This window comes from Pelodiscus sinensis, chromosome 14 (assembly GCF_052426305.1).
Source record: "Pelodiscus sinensis isolate ZL-2025 chromosome 14, ASM5242630v1, whole genome shotgun sequence".
NCBI lineage: Eukaryota > Metazoa > Chordata > Testudines > Trionychidae > Pelodiscus > Pelodiscus sinensis.
The window spans coordinates 46,624,527-46,633,818 of record NC_143065.1 but is presented as its reverse complement, the minus strand read 5'-3'; the positions used below and the strand labels follow the sequence as shown (position 1 = coordinate 46,633,818).

Below are 9,292 nucleotides of genomic sequence, written 5' to 3'. Positions count from 1 at the left end.
CAGGCAGCCTGCCCTTTGCCCCCTGCTTTGATGCGGTTTGTTGGCAGCTGCTTGTGGCCTTGGGGCCGCTCTGCATGGCAGCTGCTGCCGGGACAAACTGCTCTGCAGGGCCTGGAAGCCGATTTTGCAGGGCCAGCTGCCCCGGCAGCCCGGCAATGGGGGGGTTTGGGGCTGGACACGGGTCCAGGGACAAGGAAGCAGGGCTGTGATCAGGGTTAGAGTGAGGGGGGAGGGAGGCTGCTCCTAGAGACCCGTCCATAGCTGCCCAATGGCAGGACCTCGTCCCTTTCAACATGCAGCATCCTGCCCTGTGCAGGCTCCTCGGTGCCCTGGACATGCCCAGTTACAGCACCGCACGCAGCGCCCCAGCAATGCCCCCGGCACCCAAGGGACCCCACGCCCACAGGGCTCCATGCCCGTAGCGTGGCTCTAGGAAAGCGGGAAAGGCCTCCTGTGGGCAGGTGGGGGCTTGCCCCCTACTGAGATGAGTAACATAAGGCCATGCTATGCCCCAGGCCTGTGCCAAGTTGCAGCCCAGGGCTCTGGGCCTCTGCTCCTGGAGACTGCAGCCTGGACAGCATCAGGCCCAGGCCCAGGCCCTGTGGCATGTCCGGGCTCTGCTCCCCCAGGCACGAGACCTCAGCGGGGCTGGGAAGAGGCAGAGCAGGAGCGGGCGGGGAAGTGCGGGGAACACCGAGTGGGTGTGCAGGCAGCAGCGGAGGCGGCCGGACCGGCACAAAGGCGGCGCGTGGCGCAGGGAGCAGCCGGGCCGGGCCAAAGGCGGCGCGTGGCGCAGGGAGAGACCGGGCCGGGCCGGGACAAAGGGGGCGCGGGGAGAGACCGGGCCGGGCCGGGACAAAGGGGGCGCGGGGAGAGACCGGGCCGGGCCGGGACAAAGGGGGAGCGGGGAGAGACTGGGCCGGGCCGGGACAAAGGGGGCGCGGGGAGAGACCGGGCCGGGCCGGGACAAAGGGGGAGCGGGGAGAGACTGGGCCGGGTCGGGACAAAGGCGGCACGTGGCGCGGGGAGCAGCCGGGCCGGGCCAGGCCAAAGGGGGAGCGGGGAGAGACCGGGCCGGGCCAAAGGGGGAGCGGGGAGAGACTGGGCCGGGTCGGGACAAAGGCGGCACGTGGCGCGGGGAGCAGCCGGGCCGGGCCAGGCCAAAGGGGGAGCGGGGAGCGGCCGGGCCGGGCCAAAGGGGGAGCGGGGAGAGACCGGGCCGGGCCGGGCCAAAGGGGGAGCGGGGAGAGACTGGGCCGGGTCGGGACAAAGGCGGCACGTGGCGCGGGGAGCGGCCGGGCCGGGCCAAAGGGGGAGCGGGGAGAGACCGGGCCGGGCCGGGCCAAAGGGGGAGCGGGGAGCGGCCGGGCCGGGCCGGGACAAAGGCGGCACGTGGCGCGGGGAGCAGCCGGGCTCCGGGCGCCGCGCTCCGCCCCGGGGAGGCGCCGGGCCGCGCTGCCCAATGCGCGGAGGCGCCGGGCCGGGCGGGGCCCGCTCACGTGTCCCGCCGCTCCGACCCCGCGGCCGCGCTGCCCGGCCCCGCGTCCCGCGATGGCGCGTTACCTCCGCGCAGCCCCCGCGCTCTGCCGCGCCCGCGGCCCCGCCGCCCTGGCCCCGGCGCTGGGCGCCCCCCCGCCGCGCCGCCACTGTGAGTCCGGGGCGGGGGGGCTCGGGGTGACTCGAAGGGCAGCGGCAGCTGCGGCCGGGCCAGTCCCAGCCCCGCGGAGCGGCCCGAGGCGAGCTGGGGGGGGGGGCTCCGGGCCAGCGACCCCCCCGCAGCCGCGCCCCCGCCGGGACCTCGCCCGGGTCCGGCTCGCCCCGGGCTGCCCGTGACCTTGAGCCGCCTGGGCCTTACGCTCCGCGGGGCCCCCGGGCCTGGCCCCTGCCCCGGAGCCCCCAGCGCCTGGGGGTAGCCTGGTGCCCCCGGGCTGCTGGTCCTCGGGCGCCGCGCTCCCCGCCCGGCGGGCAGGAAGTCGGGCGGGGGCCCCGAGCCCATGGAGGGCAGCAGCTGCGAGTGGGGGCCCGGGGGCTTGTCTGGCTGGGGCAGGGCCCGGGCCGCCGTGCCCAGGGGAGCTGAGTGGGGGGGGGGGGGCTGGGGCAGAGGGGAGAGGAGGCCCGGCCGCCGGCCTGGGGCTTGCCCTGCTGCTGGGGAAGGGCAGCCCTTGCTCCAGAGCCGGAGGGTCCGGTCTGGCAGCCGGCGGGATGCCCAAGCCTGCATGCGGAGCAGGCGCGTTCCGGTGCCCGCTGGCTGCCCGCTCTAGGGTGCCTGCGAGCTAGGTCACTGCTGGCGCCGGGCCTGGGAGCCGGCTCTGGGCTGCTCCGCTGCTGACCTGCGTGAAGGAGCCTGCTCCGCGAAGGTCGGCCAAGGACGTGCAGGGAATCGGGCCCTGGCAGCCGGGCCCGCAGCTCTGGGTTCCAGGGCGTGGGGGTGGGGTGGGGGTGGGAGTGGGGGGGGTTCCAGGGCGTGGGGGTGGGGTGGGGGTGGGAGTGGGGGGGGTTCCAGGGCGTGGGGGTGGGGTGGGGGTGGGAGTGGGGGGGGTTCCAGGGCGTGGGGGTGGGGTGGGGGTGGGAGTGGGGGGGGTTCCAGGGCGTGGGGGTGGGGTGGGGGTGGGAGTGGGGGGGATTCCAGGGCGTGGGGGGTTCCTGGCTTTCGAAAGCCCCTTGTCTGCATGGCTCCTGCTGTGAATCCTGTGTCGGTCCCTTCCTCCTCCCCTCCGGCCACCCCCCTGGGCTTCAAATGGAACTGGCCCTTTGTGCGGGGCGGGCGCTGGGCCCGGAGCTGCCTGGGAAGGCGCTTGCCATGCTAATGCCCTTCCGGAGCCGAGCGCCCAGCCCTGCTCCCTGTGGCCATGGGGCACCTGCCCAGGCTGGGGGGTCGGCCGGCTCACTGGCAAGCCCAGAGCAGGGAGCTGGCAGCAGGCCTGGCTGGAGTCAGGGTTAGAGTCACCCACGTGTGGGTAGGTCACTTTCCCTTTCCACGGGCTCAGCTGAGGGCCCCGCAAGGCCCCTGGATGCCCGCTGTGGTGCCGACGGAGGCGCGGTTCTCCGGGGCGGGCAAGCCTGGGGCTGGAGGAGCCTGGCCGGAGGGGCATGAACCCGAGCAGGGCTCGGGGGGTGGGCGTGCCGGGCGGCAGCAGCGCTGATGGCCAGGGTGCTCCTGCCTAGATGCCGACAAGCGGATCAAGGTGGCCAAGCCGGTGGTGGAGATGGACGGGGACGAGATGACGCGCATCATCTGGGAGTTCATCAAGGAGAAGGTAGCGCCGGGAGCGCATGGGCTCTGGGTGGGAGCGCTCAGGCGCGTTCCCGAGCGGCCGAGGACCCCGTGTGTGGGGGGGAGGGGGGCTTGTTTGCCCTGCTGCTGGCTGGGTGTGGGGGTGGGACTGGGCAGGTCTCGGGGGCCTGTGGGGAGCTGTCCATGCCCCTCGCTGCTTCGGCAGCACGAAGGCGGGCCTGGCTAAGCCACCGTGGCTGCTGGGAGCCCTGGTGTTCCCGCGGCTCCCTGCAAAGGCCGAGCTCTTGCCCACGGCTCCCGGCTGCCCCTGGCCCGGAAGCAGGTGTCGGAGGTTTCCCCATGGCGGTGCAGCTTCCTGCCAGTGCGCGGGCCCGGACGTGGCCCCAGCGGCGGGGCTGCTGCAGCTGCACTGCGAGGTGGCAGCGGGGCGGGGGCGGGGGCGGGCCTGGCTGCCAGCTGCAGCGATTCCGGCCCAGGCCCGGGAGGGTTCTCGGCCCGGGGCCCCTGGCACGCAGCCCCCCCGGGGCCCCTGGCACGCAGCCCCCCCGGGGCCCCTGGCACGCAGCCCGCGGGGCCCCTCGCACGCAGCCCCCGCAGGGCCCCTCAGCGCACCCTCTGCCGGCAGCTGATCCTGCCCAACGTGGACGTGCAGCTGAAGTACTTCGACCTGGGCCTGCCCAACCGGGACCAGACGGACGACCAGGTCACCATCGACTCGGCGCTGGCCACCCAGAAGTACAGCGTGGCCGTGAAGTGCGCCACCATCACCCCCGACGAGGCCCGAGTGGAAGGTGCGGGGGCGGGGGCCAGGCCCCTGAGCTGCGGGGAGGCGGGGTGGGGTTGGGGCTCGCTGTGGGGGCCCCTCCCCCCACGTATGTTCCCTGGCAGGGGTGGCCGGGGTCCCAGGCCTACAGCTGCTGGGCTGGGCGGGTGGGGCCGGGCGGCAGGAGCCACAGCCCACCCCCTCCCCCCGTGCAGAGTTCAAGCTGAAGAAGATGTGGAAGAGCCCCAATGGCACGATCCGGAACATCCTGGGGGGGACGGTCTTCAGGGAGCCCATCGTCTGCAAGAACATCCCCCGCCTGGTCCCGGGCTGGACCAAGCCCATCACCATCGGCAGGCACGCCCACGGCGACCAGGTGAGAGCGGGGCCGGGGAGGGGGGGCTGCTGCCTCTGGGCCGGGTGAGAGTGGCCCGGGGTGGGGAGGGGGGGCTGCTGCCTCTGGGCCGGGTGAGAGTGGCCCAGGGTGGGGAGGGGGGGCTGCCGGCTCTGGGCCGGGTGAGAGTGGCCCGGGGTGGGGGGGGGGGGGCTGCCGGCTCTGGGCCGGGTGAGAGTGGCCCAGGGTGGGGAGGGGAGGCTGCTGCCTCTGGGCCGGGTGAGAGTGGCCCGGGGTGGGGAGGGGGGGCTGCTGCCTCTGGGCCGGGTGAGAGTGGCCCAGGGTGGGGAGGGGGGGCTGCTGCCTCTGGGCCGGGTGAGAGTGGCCCGGGGTGGGGAGGGGGGGCTGCTGCCTCTGGGCCGGGTGAGAGTGGCCCAGGGTGGGGAGGGGAGGCTGCTGCCTCTGGGCCGGGTGAGAGTGGCCCGGGGTGGGGAGGGGGGGCTGCCGGCTCTGGGCCGGGTGAGAGTGGCCCGGGGTGGGGGGGGGGCTGCCGGCTCTGGGCCGGGTGAGAGTGGCCCGGGGTGGGGAGGGGGGCTGCCGGCTCTGGGCCGGGTGAGAGTGGCCCCGGGAGGGGGGCTGCCAGCTCTGGGCCGGGTGAGAGTGGCCCGGGGGGGGGGGGGGGGGGCTGCAGGCTCTGGGCCGGGTGAGAGTGGCCCGGGGTGGGGGGGGGGGGGGGCTGCCGGCTCTGGGCCAGGGGCCGCAGGGTAACAGCCTGTCCCTGTTCAGTACAAGGCCACGGACTTTGTGGTGGACACGTCCGGGACGTTCAAGATGGTCTTCACCCCCAAGGACGGCAGCGGTGTCAAGGAGTGGGAGGTTTACAACTTCCCCGGCGGGGGCGTCGGCATGGGCATGTACAACACGGACGAGGTGAGGTGCCGCCGGGGGCTAGCAGAGCTGGTCCCCACTGCCCCGGCCTGGCACAGCCCTGCCCGTGGGGAGCCAGCCCTGGCCAGCGGACGGGCTCCTTTCCAGCTGGGCCCTGCTGCCCCTGCCTTGCCATCACCAGTGAGCGACGCTGCCCTGCTCTTGCCTCCCCTGCATGAGGGGCCGGGGCTGGATTCAGAAAGAGGCGTGGGGGGGCCCCTTGCCCCTGGGCTGCAGCTGCTGAAGCCCCTGCGTGTTCTCCAGCCCTGCCCGGTGGTGGTGGGGGGGTGGGGGGGGGGAGAGAGGTGGTTCTGCACACGGCCGCCCACACCCTGGAGCGGCCCCCGGTAAGTGTCCTGCACCCCAAGCCCCTGCTCCAGCCCAGGGCACCTGCTACTGGCGCTGGGGGGTCACCAACCAGCCCTCCCTCCCTCCCTCCCTCGCAGTCCATCTCCGGCTTCGCTCACAGCTGCTTCCAGTACGCCATCCAGAAGAAGTGGCCCCTCTACCTGAGCACCAAGAACACCATCCTCAAGGCCTACGACGGGCGCTTCAAGGACATCTTCCAGGAGATCTTCGACAAGTACGGCCCGGCCTCGCTTGCCCCAAGGCGCCCCCTGCCCCGCCCTGCCACAAGCCACCCCTGCCCAGCCGAGTCCCTGCTGGGGGGGAGGGCCTAGGGTGCTGGGTGGGGAAGGCTCTGCTCGGAGGGCGGGGGGTCCGTGGCCTGGGTGGCGCAGGGGCTGCTGGCTGAGCTGTGGCTCTGGGCTCCAGGCACTACAAGACGGAGTTTGACAAGCTGAAGATCTGGTACGAGCACCGGCTCATCGACGACATGGTGGCCCAGGTGCTGAAATCCACCGGTGGCTTCGTCTGGGCCTGCAAGAACTACGACGGGGACGTGCAGTCCGACATCCTGGCCCAAGGTAACGCTGGGGGGGGCGCAGCCCCCAGTGCCACTCCCAGCTCTGCCAGGGGGAGGGCTCTTGCCCATCCTGGCTGGGGCACCCCCTGGCAGGGTGTGGGTGCGCAGGCCGGGGCTCCTGACCCCCCTCTGCTTGGTGCTCCAGGGTTCGGGTCCCTGGGCCTCATGACCTCCGTCCTGGTGTGCCCCGACGGGAAGACCATCGAAGCAGAGGCAGCTCATGGCACCGTCACCCGCCACTACCGCGAGCACCAGAAGGTGGGTGCAGCCGGGCCTGTGGGTGCCCAGGGCGGGGGTGGGGTGGGCTCCCTGGTGCGCTGCCCACAGCAGGGGCTGATATTCTGCCCCCCTGCAGGGCCGACCCACCAGCACCAACCCCATTGCCAGCATCTTCGCCTGGACGCGGGGCCTGGAGCACAGAGGCAAGCTGGACAGCAACCCGGAGCTCATCACGTAAGCAGGGCGGGGCCGGGGCGCTTGTGTTGCAACAGCCCGGCTGGCCCCCCAGCTCCTGGGCCAGCCCCCCCCCCCAGCCTGTGGGAGGGCCGGGCGTAACCTCGCTGCTTCTGCCCCCAGCTTTGCGCAGACCCTGGAGAAGGTGTGTGTGGAGACCGTGGAGAGCGGCGCCATGACCAAGGACCTCGCAGGCTGCATCCACGGGCTCAGCAAGTGAGTGGCCCCTGGGCTGGGGGCGCAGCACCGCGGGGCGCTGTCCGGCTCCCGAGCCCCTGCACTGCCCCCCCAGGGCGCTGTCCGGCTCCCGAGCCCCCTGCACTGCCCCCCCAGGGCGCTGTCCGGCTCCCGAGGCCCCTGCACTGCCCCCCCGGGCGCTGTCCGGCTCCCGAGCCCCTGCACTGCCCCCCCGGGCGCTGTCCGGCTCCCGAGCCCCTGCACTGCCCCCCCAGGGCGCTGTCCGGCTCCCGAGCCCCTGCACTGCCCCCCCAGGGCGCTGTCCGGCTCCCGAGCCCCCTGCTGCACTGCCCCCCCCAGGGCGCTGTCCGGCTCCCGAGCCCCCTGCTGCACTGCCCCCCCAGGGCGCTGTCCGGCTCCCGAGCCCCCTGCACTGCCCCCCCAGGGCGCTGTCCGGCTCCCGAGCCCCCTGCTGCACTGCCCCCCCCAGGGCGCTGTCCGGCTCCCGAGCCCCCTGCTGCACTGCCCCCCCCCCCCCAGGGCGCTGTCCGGCTCCCGAGCCCCCTGCTGCACTGCCCCCCCCCCCCAGGGCGCTGTCCGGCTCCCGAGCCCCCTGCTGCACTGCCCCCCCCCCCAGGGCGCTGTCCGGCTCCCGAGCCCCCTGCTGCACTGCCCCCCCCCCCCAGGGCGCTGTCCGGCTCCCGAGCCCCCTGCTGCACTGCCCCCCCCCCCCAGGGCGCTGTCCGGCTCCCATCAGCACCCTTAGCTCCCCAAACCAAGGGGGGCGCCTTTGTCCCAGCTGGCTGAGCTCTCAGGTGGGGGGCAGGGGCCTGTGCCCCCCCCCCCCTGCGCCCCCCCCCCCCCCGGGCTGGCTGCCGACGCTCTCCCTTGCCTTGCAGCGTGAAGCTGAACGAGCACTACGTGAACACCACTGACTTCCTGGACGCCATCAAGAACAACCTGGACAAAGCCCTGGGCAAGCAGTAGAGAGGCGCAGCCGGGCCGTTTACCTCAGCGCAGGGGCTGGGCCCAGCCTCCCTCGGGTAGTTTTTATAAGGGGGTTTTTAACGTGTCTCTAGGAGCCCACGTGGGGGCGTCGGCCACGCCTGGCCTGGCTCCTCGGGCTGTAACTTATGTACCCGCCTCCCCCGGGCCAGGTGCTGCTAATAAACCTCTTCTCCCTCCCGCTGTCTGCGCCCAGAGCATCTGGGGGGCCCTCATGGTTCCTGGGGCGGGTGCAGGGCTGGGGGCCCCCGGGAGCCCCCCCAGAGGGGCCCTGCTTTGCAGGAGGGAGGAACAGGGCCAGTAGATTCTGCACCATCTGCCCCAGCTCGGGCCCAGGGCAGGACCAGGCCCGCTGGGTCCCTCCAGGAGCGGGCCAGTGGCCCCTGGGGCTCGCTGGGGGAAGGGGACCTGTCATCCTGCCCGAGGAGGGGCTGGGGGACGGGCAGGCTCTTCTGGAGCCCTGGGAGGAGCCTCTGTCCAGGGCAGCAGCTTGGCCACAGGACCCCCCCCCAGCAGTGGACCCCGCGCTCCAGCTGCTGGGCTTGGGATGGGGGGGCCCTGCATGAGCAGCAGCACCCCGTGCCTTCCCCCCTCCCCCTCCCCCGCTCGGCTCACACGCGGAACAGCGGGGTACAAAGGCGGGGGATGGGATTTATCCTTTAACCACTTAGCACATCTGAAAAAAATAAATTACTTTCAAAATCCCCCGTCTCCGCTTTGTACAGTCGGGGGGGCTCCACCCGCCCAGCCCCCGCCGGGTCGCTACGAAAATATTCTCTGTGGGCGGGCCGGCCCCAGCCCTGCCCCCCGCCTCCCCCCAGGCGGCTGCTGGGGACGGAGGGAGAGAGCAGGACAGGCCCCAGCACAGCAGGCAAGGCAGGAGGTAGAGTACAGTGAGCGCTCAGCTGGCGCCAGAGCGCGGCAGGCAGGGGTAAGGGGGAGGCCCCAGCCCCCCGGCGCGTGCGGCACGTCGCCGCTGGGCTACAGCATGTTGTAATAGGCCATCTCCTTCATGGCCTGCTCCGCCAGGGCGCTGGCGTCCGGGGCGCTGCCCACCCCCGCGTAGGCAAAGGCGTTCTCCTCCTCATAGTCCTCCAGGTCCTGCTGGGCCTCCAGCTCCGCCTGCTCGGCCCCCGCCAGCTCCAGCATGGGATCTAGGCCGCAAGGCGAGAGGCTGGGACCCCACCTGGGAGACCGGGCCCGCCCCAGGGGAGTGCAAAGGGGACAGGCCCCCCCAGGCTCTGACCCAGCCGGGCGAGGCCCCGTGGGGGCCCTCGAGTGGGGGCAGGGCTGCAGCGGGAGGCGCCCCAGCTTGGGCTACACTGCCCCACACCTGGCAGGGCAGGCACACTGCCCCTAGTGCAGGGGCTGCCTCACGCAAGCTACAGCTCAGCCTCCATCAGCAGCCTCCCCCCGGGCTGCACGTCCCCTTCCCACGGCCCCCGCCAGCCCAGCCCATGGTCGGGGCAGAGC

At 73.4% G+C, this 9,292-nt stretch overlaps 2 protein-coding genes across 3 annotated transcripts in view; one reads left to right on the top strand and one right to left on the bottom strand.

The window, feature by feature from the left end:
- Positions 1-1,489: 1,489 nt before the first annotated feature.
- On the top strand, positions 1,490-8,523 carry IDH2 (isocitrate dehydrogenase (NADP(+)) 2). Its single transcript, XM_075918043.2, has 11 exons — positions 1,490-1,648; positions 3,166-3,257; positions 3,861-4,026; positions 4,214-4,374; positions 5,119-5,262; positions 5,706-5,842; positions 6,034-6,185; positions 6,330-6,442; positions 6,540-6,637; positions 6,761-6,853; positions 7,714-8,523. The coding sequence occupies exons 1-11, from the start codon at positions 1,552-1,554 to the stop codon at positions 7,799-7,801; spliced, it is 1,341 nt and encodes a 446-aa protein (XP_075774158.2). The 5' UTR covers positions 1,490-1,551; the 3' UTR covers positions 7,802-8,523.
- The window catches only part of ZNF710 (zinc finger protein 710), a 22,823-nt gene continuing 21,988 nt past the window's right edge, over positions 8,458-9,292 (bottom strand). For both annotated transcript variants that reach the window (XM_075918041.2, XM_075918042.2), the window contains exon 5: positions 8,458-8,973. In XM_075918041.2, coding sequence (XP_075774156.2) covers positions 8,801-8,973 — 173 coding nt within the window. In that variant the 3' untranslated portion in view covers positions 8,458-8,800. The remainder of the gene's footprint in view (positions 8,974-9,292) is intronic.

Bases quoted from the DNA above. Each gene is read 5' to 3' on its own strand.
- IDH2 (XM_075918043.2), top strand. From the start codon at position 1,552: ATGGCGCGTTACCTCCGCGCAGCCCCCGCGCTCTGCCGCGCCCGCGGC. The intron at 5,263-5,705 runs GTGAGGTGCCGC...CCTCCCTCGCAG, and splicing joins GCATGTACAACACGGACGAG to TCCATCTCCGGCTTCGCTCA. The intron at 6,443-6,539 runs GTGGGTGCAGCC...GCCCCCCTGCAG, and splicing joins ACTACCGCGAGCACCAGAAG to GGCCGACCCACCAGCACCAA.